We start from the raw sequence: 21,997 nt of genomic DNA, 5'->3' as shown, positions 1-21,997 counted from the left end.
CCGCTGGAGGGAAGGGAGAAACGGGAGAACCAGAACCCGGACTGAGACTGAGAGGGGGAGCCTGTCAGACCCTGCTGCAGTAAAATGAGGTTTTCAAAAGGGACTCTGGTGCTCAAAAACACTACCACTTTTGTCCACAGGGGTTGCTAGAATCAACAGAAAATGAAAGCTCCTCATAGCAGCTTTAACTGACATCTGCACACAAGTCAGAGGACAGTCGTGGTGGAGAAGCAGCAGGATGAGCAGGAAGATAAGTGGAAAAACAGAGGAGAATAAAATCATCCTGTGGTGCTTCAACCTCTAAATAATGCTCGTACCACATAATATTACAACTATTATTTTGATATTTTATTGACAGACGTGATCATGGTGACAATAAAAACAGCAGATAAGCTGCATTAAACAGTCAAAAATAACTGAGTGTCTGGAAATAGAAGTTTGCTTATGTTATCGTGTCTGAAGGTGGAAACAGTGTCGTGGTTTTTGCCCTTATTTGAGCAGCTTTGCAGTTGCCATGGAGGTCATGGTCGTCATGGTGTTGGTGGGCACGGTGATGTCTTTGAAGATGGGCTGTGTGAGACCAGAGTAGGATACTTTGTTCTCGCTGAGGGTCCCAATGATCATCTGGCGCATCTCCCTGCTGGCGTCACCACGCACTGCCAGCAACGCCTGGATGTGCTCCTCCCTGTGGAGAGACCTCAGGGTTAATGTGTTACCCCTCCACTTGCTCTTTCCAAGACTGCACTGAAGAGAGCCACTGAGTACAAAACCATGGAAACGCCATCCTTTCATAATAACACTACTGTAGGAGCTACAGAAGTCAGACGGCGGCTGGCGGTACCATGGTTTTACAGTTTCACAAGTGTGTCGGACAACAACAGGGGCCTTCAAGTCCTGCGAAAGTGCAAAAGGCTCTCTCTAGATCCAGTGTTTGGTTTGTGCATTCTGGGCTACTGTAGAAACAATGGCGGTGCAACATGGCACTCAATGAAGAGAACCAGCTCCCTATGTAGATATGAAGGGATCCTTCGAAGCAAACGAACGCATGATTCCTAGTTTCCTAGGCGAGTATACACGAATGAGAACATCGTTATGAATACCTTCGTCTATTTCTGCTAATGGATGCCCTTACGTTCCACACACTGGCCCTTTAATGTGTCAGAGTTTCCAAGTCATAGTCCAAAACTCAATCCCAGAAGCAGCACCCAGTGCCGTCTTTAACAGTTTAAGTATTTAACCACTGGGTGTCAAACATTTTCAAATCCTTCACAAATGGACTGAAAGACCTTTATTATAACATGATTCAAAGACAAATGTAAAGTGTAAGCACTAATGGTGTACAGCAGGGATTCCCTGGGGGTGCACGAGCTGCCTCGAGGGCACATGTGTCAAACTCAAGGCCCGCCACGTCATTTTATGTGGCCCGCGAATTCGCCAGCAAAAAAATAATAATAATCTTTTTTTTTTTTTGGAAAAATAATTAAAAGTTAGACTTGAAAATAAAAGTATCCCCATGGTCGAAATTATGAGATAGAAAGTTGAAATTATGAGATAGAAAGTTGAAATTATGAGATAGAAAGTTGAAATTATGAGATAGCATGTTGTCTGTGTACTGACACAGATATTACAACAGGTGGACAGGAGAGGCAACAGCCCGTAAAGAGGTTTTCCAACGATTGAAAAAGATCCACAAATAATCCCAAAATGTCCACGAAGAGAAAAATTGATGCAGAGGGAAGAAAATGTAATGAAAGATGTGAAAGTGAATACATGTTTGTGCTTCAAGGAGAACAACGGGTCTGTCTTCTGTGTTATGAGGCGTGTCGGTGATGAAGGATACAATTCACGTCGGCATTTTGACACCAAACACGGAGCTAAATTTAGCCTCCAAGAAAAACATCAAACTGTCCAAGAATTAAAAGGCAGACTGCAATCACAGCAGAATATATTTACACAGCTACAGCCCAGTGCATGCTGAAGGTATGTGAGCAGAGCTCCGACCAGATACAGACTTTTACAAATGTCAGTTTGTGAAGAAACACCATCGCAGACCGAGTTCATGAACTAGCAGCAATCTAACAACACAGCTAGCTAAGAGACGAGCAGGTACTTGTGTTTGTAATGAACTGTTGATGAAAGCACAGACAACACGGATACATCATCTATCCATGTTCATCAGACCTGACTCTCAGTGAGCAGCTCTTGGATGTAGCTGCATGCACAGGACGACGACAGGGAGGAACATTAGTGATGCAGAGAGGTGAACAAACAGCTTTGAACAAAGTTAATGTCATAACTTGTGTTTGATATTTGTCTTTGTTATTTTCTTTAATAGTTTGATCTTTGATAGAGTCATGTGGGTTTCTTAACCCTCAATTAAAATGAGTTATGTTATAATAACAGAAATGTGTTTAAATATCATTTATATAACTGCATGTACAATATTTGTACACTTGAATAAACAATAATCAAATGCAGAGAGAGTTATTTAACAATATGTTAGGAGAAGTTAGTTATACAGTCTTACAGTTACAACCGGCCCTTTGAGGGCCACCGTGATGCTGATGTGGCCCAGAGTGGAGATGAGTTTGACACCCCTGATGTAGGGGGTGCGCGAGAGGAAAAATATAATGGTGGTCTAATGGTGCAGTCCTGTCTCCTAAAAATGACGTTCCCCCAAAACTAAAATGCATTCTCAATTACGTTTGACCATAAACGTATTTTCTCCCCGATTACGTTTGTGTTTGACGTATTACAAATTTTGGGGCGACCGTGGCTTACTGGGTAGAGAGGGTTGTCCGCCAACCGAAAGGTCACCGGTTCGATCCTCGGCTGCACCGTGTCCGGTGTCGAAGTGTCCCTGAGCAAGACACTGTACCCCTAGCTGCTCCCCGAGCCCCTGTCATTGGCAGCCCACTGCTCCCTACATATACAGGGATGGGTCAAATGCAGAGAATAATTTCCCCACTGTGGGACTAATAAAGGAATGGTTCTTCTTCAAATACGTTTCTCATCAACATATCTTTGCTGTACTCTAGTCTTTATTATTTTTCTGTGATCTGCCTCGCCTCTACCCCGCCACCCACAAGTTATTGCCCCGCGGCCTGTTCCGAGGGCTGACAGACCTGACGATCGGGTGCCTCACGGCGGGGGCGGCTGGAGACCTCGCGTTCCGGCGCCAACGGGTGAGCGCCCGCCACTCGGAACCATAAAACCAAGTCCCGGATTTCACCCGGGGGACATTCTGGAGGTATTGTGACCGGGTGATGTGCCTCGTTGCTGGGGAGGTATGAGCCGAGAGTGGCGGGGTGTTATGGAGGTATATATTACAACTTGGTGTTGTTCCCGTGCGTGGATGAGCGCATTTCTGCCGGAGACAGGCGGCGTGTTGTGGTAGTATTCTGACCGCGTAATAGGGAGAAGGAGAGGCGGTGGTGGAGAGGGAAAAATGTTAAAGAGATGGTGGAATGTATGATTGGAGAGAGAGAAGCGAAAAAGTTGGACGTGATCCCGCGTCCAACAACACTGTCGCCGCATCGATGCTTTGTCCGAAGACATCCTGGCTACATTGGTCGGTCGCGTGAAGAAGAGTGAGTTTTACTCTCTGCAAGTAGACGAGTCTACAGATCTGGCCAATCGTCTGGTGAACGTCCGTTAACTTTTGGAAGGCACGGTGCAGGAAGTTTTTGTCTTTTTATCTTGTAAACAAACGGCACGCGCGAGCAAACTGTTCTCTCATTGGTCCGATTTTTATGCGGCTATAAATAGGCTCGGTTGCTTTTTTTTTTTTTAAGGTGTGGGGGATTGGGGGTGCGTGAACCCGGTCGGGATGTAGAAGGGGGTGCGTGGCCTAAAACGTCCGTTTCACCAACACAATCATCCGTCTCTGTGCTCCGTCAGATCGAAGACCGTAGGTCGCCGTGGTTCATACAGGAAGTCACACTAAACTGGGCCAATGGTGCAATTTTATTTTGTGCCTTGAAAGCATCAAATGTATTTTGTATTGTGTATAATTTATTGTGAAATATACTTCCACGACCTGACCCCCCCCCCCCCCTCTCTCTGTATAGGTTGTGGGTTTGCATAATGATTAGCCATGTGCTTCTGTTTGTTCCAGGGAGAAAGTGTATTTTTAAAACAATGGGCTGTTGGACGAATGGGGCATTTTTTCACACTGTTGGTGTTTTCGGAACAATGGGCACAAAGTCAGCTCTCAGCCTGCTATTCGCTGACTCAGCGACTAGAATCATTTGTTGATAATGTGTAGTAAATACAAGTACCAGTTAGTGAAATCAAAGTCCTATCTTGCAAAAAGAACTCATCTTTATCTTGTGGCCACAATGATATGAATCGATATGAAAAAAACCTTACTGATGCGCAGACATGTCAATCATAGCTTTTCTTTCTCCCAAATAATAATGAGCAACTCCAGTGAGAAGAAATCATCCGTTTCCGTCGCATTATTTCTGCTTTCCCGAACAATGTATTCGGTTTGGGGTATATCGCTAGAACGCACTTTAGGTTTGATATGTTGAATATCAGCCGTGTGTGTGTGTGTGTGTGTACCTGATGTCAGGATACTTGGACACCAGAGTGGTGACCTCCAGGAACAGCAGCGTGGGGTCAGTCAGCTTGAACACTTCAGCGATGGCCGCGATGGCACCACAAAGCCGGTCTGTGTCTTCACCCTGCACCCAACAGTCAAGCTGTCATTGCGTGTTTTGACAGCTATTGCAGTTTGTTGACGGATTTGTTAAACTCAACGCAGTAGTTAATTGTTCGTTATGAAGATGATCCGATACCATTTTTACTTTCCCCAATTCTTTCTTCCCAAACACACAATTCAAACAATAAAGGACAATATTATTAATTCAAAATCTTGGCATTTGTAGTTTTGAGCTGCTTAGAGCCAGTGTTAGGACATCAAACAGCTCAGAAATCCCTCTTTAATATCTATTTGATATCGCTGTGAAAACATCTGTATAATGCTAGCTGCTCTGTTATTTAGCCAAGCAGGACTGTGCTGCCCACCGCCTGCTAACAGCTAATGCTAACTACTTCTCCTACAGTCGACTTTAACACAGATTTGTTGTTCACAATGTCACATTATCGGGAGAAAAATAGGATGCGCAAGAGTGTTTAACCACAGGTGTGTAGTACTAGTTTGCACATGTGCAGGATGGGCAGGATATATGGCATCGGGTGGTCAGTGAAACGTGTTGCTGTTCTTGCGTAGCCTAAATGAGCTGATAAATGATATTACGACGTGATCCGGTCCGGTATTTCAGGCTGTATCGGACACATTTCTGGTTCTGGTATCTGAACAACTCTTGTTAGTTACAACTGCAATGCTTGTGCTGGAAGTGAATAGTGTTGCAGGATAGAGAAACCGCGACATGTGGACTTACAGCGGCCAGCTTCCTGAAGAGGAACTTGAACTGATCCGCCTCTTTGATCATCCTCTCGGCTCCCTCCCTCCTCTCATCTGCGTTCTTAAAGGTGATCCTCTTCTGCATCACTGCTTTAATGTACTCCACCACCACCCTGCGCAGGGCCTCGCTCGTCATCTCCTGCACACACCACGCCGACATATCAATCACGGTACAGGGCTGTGGGATGGTGAGTCGCCATTAAGTTTCAGAAGAATTCATTGAGATTTGTTTTCCGAGACACCCTGCTAAGAGTAGAGTGTTCTGCTCCCGTCCTACCTGATTGAAGGGTTTCTTGATCTTGTTGAAGTCATTGAAGTAGTCCTCGACAGTCACACAGATGGTGTCCACAGCATGAGAGCCTGTGACCCACTTCCTGGTCAGCAGCTCATTCAGGTGATGCTGGTCAATGCAATGTCAAAATCAAAGCAATCAAATGCACTGGAGCCTTTTACTGTTGATCACTGAGCCACTTGTATGCAGACGTACAAGGCTGTAGTGATTAACCACTCATATGGATGAAAACGTTCTGGACAGAAGCTTGATGCTCTTTAATTAATTCACTTACAGCAGGGATTCCCAAAGTGGGGTGCGCGCACCCCTGGGGGTGCGCGAGCTGCCTCTAGGGGGTGCGCGAGAGGAAAAGTGTAATGGCGGTCTGATGGTGTAATAATATTAAATATAAAAAAAAAATGTAATTTTAATTAAAAAACTGTCAGGTGGGACATCTGAAGCTATCAGTCGTAAAAGAGGAGAGGGACAGAGAGAGAGAGAGGAATCGGAGGCGAGGGGAACGGAGAGGTGTGTTGGGGAGAGACCGGGAGAAGAAATCGAGTCAGAGGAAGATGAGACGGATGACACCGAAAAGGAGGAAGGGATAGCACAGACAAATCGGGAGCACATCGGCCCATCGCGGAGTCAAGGTGAAAAAAGAGGAAACGAGAGTGAGCATCAGACTGGGAAAAAAAGAGGAAATATGATGAAAAGTATGTGTGTCTGGGCTTCACTTGGATTGGCAACGCAGATTCCCCAAAGCCACAGTGCGTGGTGTGCAGTGAGGTTCTGGCGAACAGTCTGAAGCTCTTATTTACGTCGCCACCTGAACACCAAGCATGCCAGTGCAAGTCAAAAGCCCCTTACATTGTTTATATCCAAATTGGAGGAGTTACAAACAGCCAAAAACAACTGCAGTCTCATTCATGTGTTGGGTCTATAAATGACGCACTACGAGCTTCATATCTGGTTACAGAATAGCGAGAAAGGGGCTACCGCACACAATCGCCGAAGACGTGAGCTTGCCAGCTGCCAGAGAGATGGTGGAATGTATGATTGGGGAGAAAGAAGCAAAAAAGTTGGACATGATCCCGGTGTCCAACAACACTGTGTCGCCGCATCGATGCTTTGTCCGAAGACATCCTGGCTACATTAGTCGCTCATTAATTGTAAATTAAATGTGATAATCTGCCTCTGAGCCTGTGCGTGTGTCCTCACATCCGTATTGCCCTTTAAAAGTGACGCCTTGTGTCACTGAAAGTTATTGAAACTTTGTTGCAGTGTTTCAGGGCGTTTTCACACCTTCAGTTCATTTGCTTTGTTCCGATTCAGGGATTAATATGATACAATGTTGCAGTTGCTCCTTTGTTCGGTTTGTGTTCACACTGCAACATTTAACAGCGGACTAAATATTGTAAACAAATGCCACGCGCGAGCAAACTGTTCTCTCATTGGTCAGATTCTTATGCGGCTATGAAGGCTTAAAAGGCTCTGTTGCTTCTTTTTTTTTTTTTTTTATTAAGGGGGGGGGGGGGGGGTGCGCGAACCCGGTCGGGATGTAGAAGGGGGTGCGCGGCCTAAAAAGTTTGGGAACCGCTGACTTATAGTAATCAAGTCGTCCACTTCCAGTGTTCGTTTTGAGTCTTTTTATTCATGACAAAATATGGAAAAACCTTTTTTAAATGACGTTAAGTTAATTTTTGCTGTGTTTTTTTTAGTGCTGGGCAACGATTACAATTTTGAATCGCAATTAATCGCATGGATTTTTTGCAATTAATCTCATTGTTATGGCAAAGTTCAAAAAAGTAGTGTATTGTGCACTTATTTTAAAGTACTGCTATATGAACAAAGGTCAATAACATTTGGTTTAAACACTTTAAACACATCAGGTTGTTGTTAGCAGCACTGTTCTCTTTACACAGCAGCAGTTCTATCTCTTCTATATCTGTGCTCAGTGTGTGACTGTGTGTGAAACGTTCCACTGCTGTGCAACAGGAATAACAGGTTTCAGCAAAAATGTCTGTGTTCATGACAGTCAGAGCATGTGAATGCAGCGCTACTGTTCATCAATATAATGCTGTAACTCCGAGGTAATGAAGGTGACCCAGCGATCAAAGAATAAAGACACTTTAGGTGTATTTTCCCTTTAACTCACGAGATGCAGCATGTTTTATACTTAATGTGAATATAATTCATACTTTGTTGGCATCTTATTCTGAAAACCGGATGTTGTCTCACGTTAATCTTTCCGCTAACTTTCAAAGTCCTTCGCTCGCTCCCGATCTGTGCCGTTTAAATGCGTTTACGGTGAATGTCAGCATATAGGTGCACTAACATGTAAGTGTCTGCTGAGTTGACCACAGATCTGAGTGTCTGCTGACTTTACCGCAGCGATGTCCTGTAGTCTCCATTCCTCCACCGCTGGCAGTGAGCAACGGACTTTCAAAATAAAAAAATATTTTAAAATAATTGTCGGCGTTAACTAATGAATGCGTTAACGCGATAATAACGCGTTAACTTGCCCAGCACTAGTTTTTTTTTACTTTACTCCCTTGATATTTTGCCTCGTCGTAAATCGTCTGCTTTCCAGTCACCACAGTTCATCAGCACATGCAGATGAATGCCCCCTTCCTCTCCCCATGCCACTCGGTGAGTCAGCAAGGAACCTTGGCAAAGGGCACCGTTCATCTGCATGCACCGCCCACGCTTCAGTGGCACAAAGACGTCAAAAAAACCCGGCAAAGCCTCACCCTATGCCAGCCCTCCGTGAACGTTGTATTCATGTCAGAAATATACTGATGTCAAGAAGATGGTAATCTGCATGAGAAATAAAGACAAAAAAGCTCAGACAATATGTCCTACTTACCTCGAGGTCTAGAAAGACTTCATCCAATAGGAACTGACATCCCTCCTTGGCCACTTCATTGAGCGTCTTCTCTATGGCAGCATCACTGTCAGTGGGCTCTGACGACTGAGAGTACTTCCTCTTCAGACTGTTGATGGACTCTCTGAGGAACACAACGTGATGCATTACAATATGGAACCCCAAAGTGTTCGATAAAAACAGACATTAGGAGATGTATGAATTGTGTAAAATATATAAACAAAACAGCAATTTTGCTAAACAAATGCTCACCATAAGCCATTTGGCCAGCCTCCAGCACCGCTAGCTTAGCCTCCAGCACCGCTAGCTTAGCCTCCAGCACCGCTAGCTTAGCCTCCAGCACCGCTAGCTTAGCCTCCAGCACCGCTAGCTTAGCCTCCAGCACCGGGTTGCACCAAATAGACGTAAATTCGAACGTAGCCTAGTTTGAACGTAACTTCTAATTTAGGTCGGAGTTTGCACGGTACTAGCATTTTAAGGGTTGTGTATCAGAAGTGGACGTGCACCAGCTGGACTGTGACAATAGTGTGGATGTTTTGATGCCTCGAGTTCAGCATTTTGGCCAGCGCCATCTTGTTTTTTGCAACCAGTGAGCGAAAGCAATAATATTTGGACTGTTGAGAAGTGACAAAGAGACACTGTTTAAGGCTCTGGTAGCAACCGGTCAATCACTGTGTAGCCCCGCCCTAAAGCATCACCTGCTTTATGGTCTGTGAGACTCTAAATGGACCATAATGTACTAAATGAACATCATGCTGTATTGAAGAAGACTTGGAACTAGAGATTGAGACATAAACTCATGTTTACAATGTTTACTGAGGTAATAAATCAAGAGAGAAGTAGAGTAATTTTCTCATAGACTTCTATACAACCAGAGGAGTCGCCCCCTGGTGGTCACTAGAGAGAATGCAAGTTTAAGGCACTTCAGCATGGCTTAATTTTTCATAACCGGAGGTTGCCTCCTGGTCACAACCTTTATCTTACACCTAGCTCTTAGTAGGTGTAAAATCCTCTGTACAATAGCGGTTGCCATGGTGCTTTGTTTTGAAAAGTGGGATTACTAGGCAGATGAGGTTTAGTGAATTTGAATGCCTATTCTACAGTACACAAACTAACGTGAAACATAGCATTATACACTGTTATAGGTAGGTGTGAGACGGATCACAAAACTCACGCTTCTGACTATCACCATTTTGAGTCACGGATCGAATCAGCAGAAAAAAAGGGATCAAATGTAACTGTTTGAGAGACCTTGATCACAGTTTAGCAATGATAGTTCTGCTTCATTCCTTCCTGAGTGTCAGTGGCTGTAAACAAAGCGGATACGTCTCCTCGCGCTCCACACCTAGCTAGAACTACCACGTGGTAGCCTACACTCGTCCTCTTTGATCGCCTCACTGTTGGCTGTCCCAAACAGTCTAATGCAATCCTCCTGCTGCTAAATGTCCCTGTGCTCAGCCACAGCTCTGGCTCGCACTAACACTTGTTAATCATGTAGAAAATAGAATCTTACTTGAACGTCTGGCAGTTGTTGATGATGGCTACCATGTACTGTACATAACACTGAGGCAGCTGTCTCTCTCTCAGGTGCTCCTCTTTGTAGGTCACCGCCTCCTCTCTGTACCTACACACAACACACACACCTGTTAGAGGTTGTTGTAGTTTGTTGTCTTGATCGCCGTTTACATAGAACCCATAAATAAAGGGTAGTGATAGACAGATGAAAAATGACCCAGGTGTTATAATGTTTCAGAAAGAATCGGACATCATTAATCGTTGAGCTTTTGGTGCGTGTGGTGAAATGAATCCCATCAACCTAAAGGATAGCTTTTAGAGATCTTTAGCACATGAGAAAGAAAGTATGGAAACAAGTTACCTGATGAGGAAAGTGTTCATCTGTTTCAGGCAGAGCTTCAAAACCTGTTCTTTGAAATCCCCATCAATCTGCGCTGCAACCTGCAGGTTCTGCTCGAACATCTGATCAAGAGTGGGATGACCAGACATAACGATTACTGTACCTGATTTACAGTTTGGACCTTATGCTGAAAACAAAAACTTAGATGGATCCAATGTCCTTGTCTGCAATAAGAGGTTTTCTTTAGGCCACTGACATATCCTGTTGATACGGCTACATGCAAGCAAACATCTGCCTACTATACTGAGCAACATAAGCATTCGTTTGGAGCCGTGTTTGTGTCCACCTGATTCATGAAAGTCCAATATTAACTCTCCTTTAAGCTCTGTCCAAACAGGACAAGAGAAGAAGGAAAACACTGTCTGGTTTGATGAGACAAATCTGTCCTGAGAGCTTAATCTGGTAAAAAAAAAACCTGTACAGTTCATCACCTGGCTGATAAGAATCCTGAAACATGTCTATCAGATGTGTGTAATGGGGACACGAAAAGCAGCTCATTCACAGGCTAACATGTTGCAGTGTGAGTGCATGGGTAAAACTACACCTCTACACCATAAAACCCTTATGATAGCTCAATGAATGCTGTTGAGTGACCCTCCTAAACCCGAAATTCAGGAATCCTTCACCAAAGGTCGGAAGTGGCTGTGCGTGTGGTTATACGGCGTGTGTGTGTTACCTGAAAGACGATGGCGGGCAGCGTGGTCTGGTAGTATCCGTCTTGGTCCGCCTCGGGCTCCGTCTCTTTCTGCCAGTCCTTCTTGTCCGTTTCCAGGGCCTTCCGCAGCCAGCCTGTTATATTAGACTGAAGATGTGATGAGTCAAACAGAGTCTGGAGCATTGCTTCTGTGCCTCTGTAACCTGGCTGACTTTGATCAGTTATGATGCCTTGGCTTTTCTGTAAAGTGAATGTTTATTTGTGACTTAACTAGTAATGAAGTTACTGTGATTGGATGTCCAAACAGCAGGTCCAATTTCATTATGTGTGGACTCCAACAGCAAGTCCAAATGAAACAAAGGCAGGCATAGAGTGACTTAAGACCACAGTCTAAATAACTTGAATGGGACATCCATTCAGCACGTGGTACGCTCACTGATAAGCACTATTTACATGTCTAGGGATTATACAAAGACGGCCTCTTTGTTGAGATGCTTTAGAAACAGCTGGTCTTAAAAATGTACGTAAATATTTTGCTGCCAAATGAAATTGTTTACAGGATATTCAACCTTCCTTTTCTTATAATGGATATAATACTTGACTTGTTTATTTACAGGGCTTGTAAAAAGGCAATAAAGTAGGCTATGCATATGAGATATGCGTTTACAGATAATTATCCCTCCATGGCATTGTTGAGGTTGTTTTATGGCTTTATGCCGCTTACACCTACAGTCTCTGGTTACACTCATTGTCTTTTTGATTCTTCACAGACTGGCGCTTCGGAGAATAATGCAGCACGTCTGCAGAGGCTCACACCAAAGCGCCAATCACGTGTATAAGCAAAGCTGTAGTATTCCAGTTAAAGGTCTCAAGAACCTGCTAGCAGAGTGCTTTTTGATGGTGCACATTCACTGGTTTCCTGTAGAAACAGAGGGGAGGGACTTGTCACAGATATTGTTTGGCGTTTGAAGTAGCCAATAGCGTTGACTGTGTGTAACGCTGCCACCACCATCGCCTGCACCAGCAGATTCTACCGGTGGGTGTGGACACATGTTCAAACCGTCAGAGCTGCTGGTGTAGGAGGGACACAGGCTCATCGCCGCGACAGAGTCGGTTCTATTGTTGGGCCAGATACTGGTGTATAGGTGATGATCAGCACAATACGTAAGTGACAAAGAAAACTTTAACATCCATTTTCATGCCATGGTGTGTGGTGCGTACTGTGAAAGTCTGGACATATTTGCCGAGCAGGTCGTCCACCACATCTTGAGGCAGAAGAGGCTCCAGCTGGTTTATGTCACACTCTGAAAAGAGCTCTGGATGGCCCATCATCTCCGCACTGAAACCCACACATGCAACAGATTTACTGAAAGATCAGCTCCACCTGTGAGCCTGTTCTAACACACTTGTGTTTGGATGGACACGTAAACTGCTTAAAAGCATCGGAACGAGTTCTGCGAGAACATAAACAGCAGACTGTGGGTTTAGATGAACCAGGTAAATCAAACTGACAACACCATCATAATGGATCTGAAGTACTGTGGTAAAGCCAGATGGACTGGTGGTGATGTCGGCAAATACAATGTCAGTCGGCAGTTTAACCAGGTGTAGAAATACCTATTTTTACAACCATTAAATTGGATGAGCTGCTCTGAGATTAGTTTTCAATTCAAGGCAAGTTTATTTGTATAGCACATTTCAACAACAAGGTAATTCAAAGTGCTTCACATAAAACCATTAAAAGCATCAAAACATAAGGCAAAAGAAAAGGAGATTTAAAAACAATTAAAAAACAGTGTAAGAAATAAAATGCAGGAGTAAAATGCAGAAATGCAGGAAATTGATTAATATATGAATTGAATGTGGTTCAATTAAAGGCAGCAGCAAACAGAAAAGTCTTCAATCTTGATTTAAATGAGCTGAGGGTCTCAGCAGACCTGCAGCTTTCTGGGACTTTGTTCCAGATATGTGGAGCAGAAAAACTGAACGCTGCTTCTCCATGTTTAGTTCTGACTCTGGGAACAGAAAGTAGACCGGTCCCAGACGACCTGAGGGGTCGGGATGGTTCATAAGGTAGCAGCAGATCAGAGATGTATTTTGGTAAGTTAAGAATGACATCGCTGCTGAATGCAACAATAAAGATTAAATAAACAACAGGAATCAGTAATCCCATCAACACTGAATCGACTGAGGAAGTTCTGTTCAATGGTGGTACTATGTGCGACAAATACAGCTGAAGCTTGACTTGACTAACGCAGTTTGAACGCTGAAATAAAGTGTCCCCCCAAAACAGCGCAATGCATGAATAAAGAACTTAAAGGATTCCACTTACGGGTTTTCTGTTTTTTCAAATGGAAAAGTCCACTCTACCCTAAAGCACGGTAGGTTACCACAGTAACTAATCAATAAGATCACAAGTACTGTGAACACGAGCCCTAGCTGAATCAACCTAAGCTGTTCTAGGTTTGGAAAAACCTGAGAGAGTTGATTGTGATTTCTTTGAAGTGAGGTTGTATATGAGGTACTTCTTCATAGTCAGTGCATGACTAGGAGATGGAGTGCCTGCGACTGCTCTGCGTCATGGGCTTTTATTGTGAAAGGTAAGAGCGGATGAGTGGATCTGGTATGCGCTGCCTTTGACAGATTGACTTTTTTGCAGGATAATATTTGCGCTCTTTGTAAAAGCGCTCATAACAAAAACAGTTAAAACCAACATATTGAGGTGCAAAGTTTCTCCTCACGGCAAACCCGCATTCTCAAAGTCCTCCTTTACTTCCCCGATGTCAGATGGTGCGATGCTACTTTGGCCGTGCAGACACTCATTTCGGATACTCGGCTTTCATGCCGTGACTCCTGTCTGTGCCAACTCAGTTACTGTAATACATACTGACTATGAATGAACCGACGTCAGGTCACGTGGGAAACCTTTTTAGAAGGGCTTGGGAAAGTAGCATTTTGATGCTAAAACATAGGCACACGAGAAACACCACTGTTAAACTACAGCATGACATACAAAACAAAAGAACATCTCATAATAATGGCCTTTAAGGCACTCTTGCTTTAGGGGATTTAGGACCCATCTCTACGAACTGGGGTTGAGGCTGTTGACTCATTAATCAACACCACATAGCGGTTACCCTGGAGATGTCTCAAACAAAGTGATTGCGCGCCACTCCTGGTCTTAATGATTGAGAAGGAGGTACACTTAAAACACACTAGGAATACAATGCCCCCCCATGGACGGGGCAAGACACAATGATCACTGACAGCAAGTTTCACGAGTGCTATTGACAAAGAAAGTTCTGTCTTTGAAACAATGAATGTCCCACAATAACACAGACCGGGCTGGTAGACGTGTGTGTGTGTGCGTTACCTCTTATAGGTGTTGAGGACCCAGGTTAGCAGGGATACGATCTCATTAGCCTCCAAGTCCTCAGAGGCCAGTTCAAAGACACGAGTGGACACAGCATTGTGGTAGAGACTGAAGAACCTGAAACACACAAATACATAAAAGGGATGTTAACAATTACATTTGTTACCGATTAATGCTATCAGATAAATATTTAAAATAAACTCAGAGGAGCGGCTTGTCACTTACAGGAGAATGACCACCTTAAAAAGGTCACCCCACCTTAAGTGAGCCTGCGCAGCAGTTGTTACCCCCCCTCACTCTAATCAGCAGGTGGCCAGCAAGACACAGGAACTTGGCTCTGGTCTTGAGGAGTTGTAGTATTTATTCACCGACAAGTAAACTGCACCGCTACCTTCACAGCTGTGACGTTACTGCTGAATTCATACTCATCGCCACACACACACGGGTTTTCATGTTCCGATGCGAGGGAACATTAACATCCTGCCTGGGGCAGAGGATGTCGTATGCTGTACACACTGTAGAGCTCTCTGAGGCAAATGTTTGATTTGGACTCAACATCGTGGCTGCCAACGCTCCCAGATGGGGGACCTGGGGACTCAGTTTTCAGCACACACTGCTGCTGGTGATAAGTGATGGATTTGACCCGTTTGTGCATCAGGTCATAGTTCCAGCTGGGCAGCTTGTTTGGCACTAATCTTGTCGGTTAACGATCGGTTGACGGGGGTCGGCTATCCTGAATGCACCTGAATGTATTAAATGATGGTGGAATTAATGTACAACCAAACACTTCAAACACTAAAATTCATTGTTCAATTCATGACATTGTTCTGGTGACACAATTTGATACTTTATTAGGGATACATGCAAATGTGGCTTACATTTTTAAAGTACCTCAGCAGTGCCTGGAGGACTCATTTCTGTTCTGAATGCGACAGAAAGGTTTCTTTAGAACCCGTTTAGTGCTGCGATCACTTTGTGTGTGTTACCTGTTGAAAGTGTCGTAGTGCTGGGGGAAGCACTGCACCATGAGGTTCTTCACAATGATGAGGTCATCCAGAACGTATTTCCTGGTTATTTCTAAAAGACGAACCAACCACATTTTGTCAGCCTCTCTCGTCACAGACTGGGTGCCCTCGATGCGGGTGCTGACTGTACCCTCCAACACCTGCCACAAAAACAGATCAAAGACTTCAGAAGAAGAAAAACACACCTCTTACTGGGGTAAAGGCAACTCGAAATCATCTTCTCTGCACAAAAGTTGAATGGAAAACTTAAAAAATGCAAAACAACAAATGAAATCGTCGAGGCTTCACTGTTGAGTACAATTGTATGTACGCTTGCTAAAGACATATTTTTGTTGACAGTTGTCGTCTTGGAGGTCGGAAACAGGACATCCTAGCTGGGTAAATCCAGACCTCAGAGTTGTCTGGAGTAAAGCACAAGGGTTGACACTGAAATGCAATATACAAGGAAACATACAGAGGGACAATATGTTCCACCAGCAACCTCCATATGGGCTCCATATTTGGGTCTAGATCACTTGAGACTAGTTCTGACTGTTGTGAAAAATGTAGTGGTGTTTTACGAGGAATAGAGAGAACAAAATCACAAGCAAGGACAATCGGACAGTAGCCATTTGGGAAGAAAGACAAGTCAGAGTAAGACAGCAGGAAACAAAGGAAGAAGCGTCGGATGGACGGGGAGAGTTAGAAAGCAAAGAAGACGAGTTGCATGAAGAAAAGAAGTGGAAGAATGTTTGGAGAAAAAACAATTGGAAGAAGGGTTGGATATGGAAGAAGAATCAAATGATGTGTCGTATGAATGTAAAGCGTCAAAGAAGAGAAAAACAACTGTCTTCATAATTGGAACTAGATAGTAGTCAAGTCAACCTCAGGGCCACCTAAAAGAGTACACAGAGACATTCTACTGCATTCCAACGGTCAAAACAACAGTCTTCCTAACGTAGTGAGTATTAGTCTCGATCCGTCGTCACCTCGAACATCTTGTCCTTCCACCGTTTGGGTCTCCCAGGTGGGATGAACCCAGTCTGTTTCTTGCGGTCCACCATGCGTCGATCGATCTTCTCCTCACGCTCAATGATGCGAACCACTGACACCAGCATAGTGGGGTCACGACGAACCGTGCCCATGGACCTCTGCAGTACCATCCATAGCTGCTTGGCCAGCTCATCGGACAACTCCTGAACCTGGAGGAGAAATGGAAAGAGACTGAAAACAGACTGCCTTGAGGCTTTGATCTATGTCGCTTCATAAGAACTAAAAATGTCTTTGGTAGAACACAAATGTATTCTCCAGAGAGACAAACTGTCCTTATCTCCAGACTAAATCAGCTCAAACGCATAGAACATATGTGCTTACAACTATACAATTGGGCTCATTGTCTCCAGATAAATGGATATTATCAGATGGGCAGATTCATGCAGGTTTAAACTGATTTTATTTCTATTTTACGATTCCTGCAGAATGATGTTTGTTTCCGTTCACAATACAAGGTCCTCCTGCAAAAAACACAACTCCACAGTCACTTCGTAAAAAGGAGAATTGTTGAGAAAACACAAATGAGCTGCTGATCATGTGACCCATCAGACAAACAGAAGAACACTTTGTGTTGTTTGGTCTGTATCTAAACACAGGCTCATAGTAAACCATAAGCCTTGTATTAGACAAGTTGAACGTGATCGTATCTGCACTCAAGTCAGGTTTAGAATTTTACAAACTCCTTCTTAAATGCTTTAGAAACAGAGGGTCTTAAAAAGTCTACATTTGAGTACACATTTGCCAAATCAAATTGTTTACAGGATAATTCCCACATTTCAAAGTGCTATCCATTTAGAGGTGCTGAAATTTAAATGTTTTACCTTTTATTTCATCTTCTGTTTATTGTCGCATTTTGATCAGGCCATCTTAAGGGTGCTCCGATTGATTGATAGCAGTGATCAGATATGTGCAAAAAATGTAATCAATTGATAAATAGCGAATGCAAAGCAGCATTGTGTAATGCCCGGGCCAGAGCAGCACGGCTGCATGTCAGCTGTGCGGATCACGACATCAATAGACAGTGAAAATGATCTTCTGACAGTATATCGTCATCATGCCGGCAACATCACTAGTTTACATGTCTATACTCTAAAACGCCATCACTCAAACTTACGTCTTCGAAGTAAATGGAGATGAGGTTCATGTCGCTTGTGTTCTTGCTGTCCATACGGTACTGCTCGTACATGAGGTCGTCTCGAGAACACTCCAGCTCCATCAGCTTCCTGTGGGCCTGCAGCAGCTCGGCCTGCTCTATCAGCAGCTTCGTCCCCGACACAATCTGTGGCACTGTACACACAGCACAGCCACAAAGACACACACACCACTAAGAGTGAGGGGAAACTGGAGAGTCAACCTTCAAATATAGCTTGTAGTCCCAGGTCCGTCTAAAGACTGTTTTAAGGATGTTGTCCAAGGTGGGACAAACTGTCGTTGATATTTCAGGTCGGTTTGAACTGAGCTTACCGGAGAAAATGTTTTTGAGGTTTTCCACAGCTGAAGCCAGCTGACTGTGTTGAACGACGGCATCCTTGACGTCTTTCAGGTTCTCTATGGTGTTGATGCTCTGCCTCCAGTCTTTGCTCACATCAGCCAGTGAGCCCTGGATGTCTTTGACGTCCAGCAGAGCACTGTGCAGCTGGGTCAGTCCGGTGCGGACGCCATCCAGCTGGGACTGGATGGCTGCCTGAAGGATATCGGGGGCAGAGAGAGAGATGCCATTGTTATAAAGGCTGGGGGCGATTCGTCGATGTAATCGACTTCAAAAATACTTTGATTTGCATAACGTGACGAGAAGTGGCTGCACCCGGTCAAAGCATGCGTTCCCCCGAGGAACATGCTGCAGGTAACAGCAACTTCACCCATGATCAGTCTAAAGTGTGGAAGTATTTTAGATGGAGACCCAACAACGTGGTGCTCTGTAAACGTTGCAAATGAAAGGGTTACTCTGACGACAGATTTAAAGCCCAAAATTTAGTTTCATATTATGGTTTTAATCCTTCAGAGTGGCAAGTCGGCTCGATAGCGCCCCCTACAAAATTTCGAGGAAGCAGCCCTCGCAGTACGTTTCACATAGATTTACAAAATTTGGTAGGCACATGTATCACATGTGGATTTAAAAAAATGTCTCTTGGAGCCGTGCTCTAAACCCAACCGGTATTCAGCCATTTTTAAGTTTGTATGAATTTCTTGTGTTGTTTTTGCCATTTCCAGGTGCTGTACTTTAACGAACTCCTCCTTGGGATATAATCGAATCAACTTCAAATTTGGTCAGAACAATCTAAAGACCTTAGTGACTAAAAGTTACTCAAAGTTTGAGGCTTCATTTAATAACATGGACGTGGTGTGGCAGCCATTTTACATGGTCCACCATCATCCATCAAGTTGTTGTAACTCGACTGTACTTTGTCAAAACTGTCCCAAACTTGACCTGCTTGTTGACTGTCATGACTTTAGGACTTCTGCATGCCAATATTAACTCATAGTCATAGCGCCACCTACTGGCAACCACGGACGTCAGCAGGATTCTATAATTACAGCGGCCCAAACACTGAACTTATTGAAAGGGTTCCCAGAAAGACTTCTCTGATCTAAATATGTGCAAACTAAAATGTTTGGAAAGCAGAAATTTGATGAAAAAGGTTTCCAAATCGTGCTTGTACGTGGAGTTTTCATTAATAGTAAATTTAATTGTTTTTGTTCTTTTTGGAGCCAGGCCGTAAAGTGATTTCATGCAACGTGAAGTTTGTTTAATAAAATCAAACTGCACCCAGCCTAATTGATATGATAGATTATTCTACATTGGCTCACTTTTTGGCTTAAACTTAATTCTTTATAAAAAATGTTTTTTCTCCACATGGAACCAAACATTCTCCTATTTCTCCTCGACTCTTCCAGCTTTGAGTCACTCAGCAGTGATTGTCAGAGCTACCTGCACAAACAAACAACCTGCATTTACTTTGACAGTCTGTTATGTTACTGAAACTGAAGCGCATTCACACACATTCAGTTTTTGTCAATTTTTACAAGCATACAGTTATGATTGTATTCGGAGGTACACTCAAAACATTAAAGGCTTAAGACCTGGCAAAATGACCTGGCTACGCCATTAGTCGACACAGGAAATACCGTTTAACTCGAGCATGCAGTGTATGATGGTCACAGAAATGCATCGCCGCATCACCCACAGTCCTCCCAGTACGCTCGACGAACGTGAATATGCGAGGGCCCGATCAATGCTGCTTGCAGCATTTAATTACCATTATTTACTGTCGCGGCTGTTTTCTGTCCTGGCCCCACAATGGTGGAATGATCTCCCCAGTGATGTCAGGACAGCAGAGTCGCTGCCCATCTTTCGGCGCAGGCTGAAAACTCACCTCTTCAAGAAGGCCTACCTTGAGCCTTCCACTTAGCACTTACTTAACACTTATTGTATTGATATTAGTTTGTGGCACTTATTGCATTCGTTTGTTTCTGCACTGTACGTTGGCTCTGGTTTATGCTCTTAGATGTTTGTTTAAAAAAGGAGATGCACTTATGACTTCTGGTGACTAGTAGTTCTCTTGAAAACCGTTGTCAATTACGTTGCCAATTACCGGTGTCAATTACATTTTTAATTGCTCAATAACTTGTTTTTAATCAATAAATTATTTAATCAATTGAAAATAAACCATTTTGATGATCAGATTTATTTTTTTACTTACTGATCATTTATAAAGAAAAAATATCAACCATTTGTTCCCTGGTTCCAGCTTCTGAGGATTGTTGAGGAATTGCTGCTTTATTTTATTTCTTAAAATCACTTTTTACTGATTTTCCCTGCATTTTGTACTGTTGACATTTAAAGCCAACTTTACTTTTTTCACTATTTTCTGACATTTTACTGATAAAACAGTACAAATGTGAAAAGAAGGAGGGTCCACTGAAATACACTGCACTGTCTGTTGACACATCACCTTCAGCCTGGCTTCCACAGAGGCCTTCTTGCGAGCCTCTCTTCTTCTGTACTGCTCCACTTTGTCCAGCTGGTCGGATCTCTGCAGCATCCCTGCCACGCGCTGCACCGCCGTGGCAACCGCCTCCCGACTCGTCTCCTCCATGGTGTTGCTCAGTTGTATAAAGCTCCAGTTTTATTCAAAGGCTTCATGCAAACACTAAAAGAGGACAAATACAGACTGTCAATAGGTAAGAACAAAGATGAGCCGACAAAATGTTTCTTACAGCAAATACAAAATATACAGTAATAATTCCAGTGTTTTCCAATCACATTTCATTATAAAAAAGGTCACAACAGCTTGTTCTCTACTGAGACACAACAATCTATTTGTGGCTTTTCCACAAAAACAAAAAAAATCTCATCAATATTTAATTATTAGATTCAGCATTTTGCTGGTTTATAACTCAACTAACCGAGAGAGAACCATGGCGTTACAAAAATACACAGCAAACAGCAGTTTCCCTGTTTGCAATTCTAAGAATAAATAAATGAACAGCAAGATATCTCAGGTGGAACATACCTTTGTGTTTGAAAACTGTAACGCTTGCTATATCAACTTCAGTATTTGATTCATACTTAAGACGAAGAGGATGACTTATCCCGGTCATAAAAGTCTATCCACATTACAGTCCTTTTCTCCAAAGTAAATATGGGACACTGTACAACATATTAACGGAGATCATGAAGGGACTGTTCTAAACATTTCTTGGAGATATTTAACTGTCCAACATTGCTGAATGACACCCCCAGCATTACTACAGGTCAGTATTGATTACCGTTAGCTAGTACGTTGAGTGGTAATGTCATGTCAGCTAGCGAGCTAGCTGTTATCTAGTTAACGTTTGCGTCATGTTTAGACAGCTGGTCTCAGCAGCCAGACAAACTATGGACTCGGACAAATAATGTCAAATAATAACAGTAGCTAACCCTACTAATAAACTTACATTTTTCAGCAGAATAAATGTAACTTGTAAGTTAGCGTCAGTAGCATAAGCGAAGCTAACAAAGTACGGGGAAAAGGCTAACATTATCCCAAAGTCTGTGCAACAAGCGCGATATACAGACACTACAAACAGTATTACCTCAGGCACTTAGGGACCAAACGTGGGGAGGATGACACCCATTACTACAAATACAAATATAACATTGATATTTCTGACGGAGTTTTGTTGTTGTGGTTCCACTTCCTCGTTGGAGCGCTTCAGCGGCTTCTTCTTCTTCTAGTCTTACGGGGGTTGGCATCCCTCTTATTGGTGCATTACCGCCACCTTCTGCTCCGGAGGGTGGATCAGACAATAAACTTACACTCTTTACCCCAAAACCAGGGGCGTCGTTAGGCCTATTTTAGGGGAGCTGAAGCCCCCCTAAAATGTTCTTCAGCCCCCCCCCCTCCCCAAATAATTTGGCATTATTGGCT

General features: G+C 43.5%; 1 protein-coding gene across 1 annotated transcript; it reads right to left on the bottom strand.

Moving 5' to 3' along the window:
- Positions 1-314: 314 nt before the first annotated feature.
- Positions 315-21,797, bottom strand: exoc3 (exocyst complex component 3). Its single transcript, XM_079284932.1, has 16 exons — positions 21,663-21,797; positions 20,540-20,737; positions 18,051-18,270; positions 17,701-17,873; positions 16,523-16,735; positions 15,516-15,694; positions 14,530-14,646; positions 12,378-12,495; positions 11,178-11,303; positions 10,463-10,563; positions 10,100-10,210; positions 8,569-8,710; positions 5,709-5,831; positions 5,409-5,570; positions 4,567-4,688; positions 315-685 (listed from the first exon to the last, which is right to left on the bottom strand). Exons 2-16 carry the CDS (start codon positions 20,681-20,683, stop codon positions 490-492), a joined length of 2,247 nt encoding a protein of 748 aa, XP_079141058.1. The 5' UTR covers positions 20,684-20,737; positions 21,663-21,797; the 3' UTR covers positions 315-489.
- Positions 21,798-21,997: the final 200 nt, after the last annotated feature.

This window comes from Melanostigma gelatinosum (genome assembly GCF_949748355.1).
Source record: "Melanostigma gelatinosum genome assembly, chromosome: 15".
Classification (NCBI taxonomy): domain Eukaryota; kingdom Metazoa; phylum Chordata; class Actinopteri; order Perciformes; family Zoarcidae; genus Melanostigma; species Melanostigma gelatinosum.
Note: the sequence above shows the minus strand (reverse complement) of the source record. Positions and strands in the feature narration are given on the sequence as shown.

Coding starts and splice junctions, on each gene's coding strand:
- exoc3 (XM_079284932.1), bottom strand. CDS start 20,683: ATGGAGGAGACGAGTCGGGAGGCGGTTGCCACGGCGGTGCAGCGCGTG. Junction 18,271..20,539: donor CTGTGGAAGCCAGGCTGAAG/GTGATGTGTCAA, acceptor GATATCCTTCAG/GCAGCCATCCAGTCCCAGCT. Junction 8,711..10,099: donor AACAACTGCCAGACGTTCAA/GTAAGATTCTAT, acceptor TGTGTTCCTCAG/AGAGTCCATCAACAGTCTGA.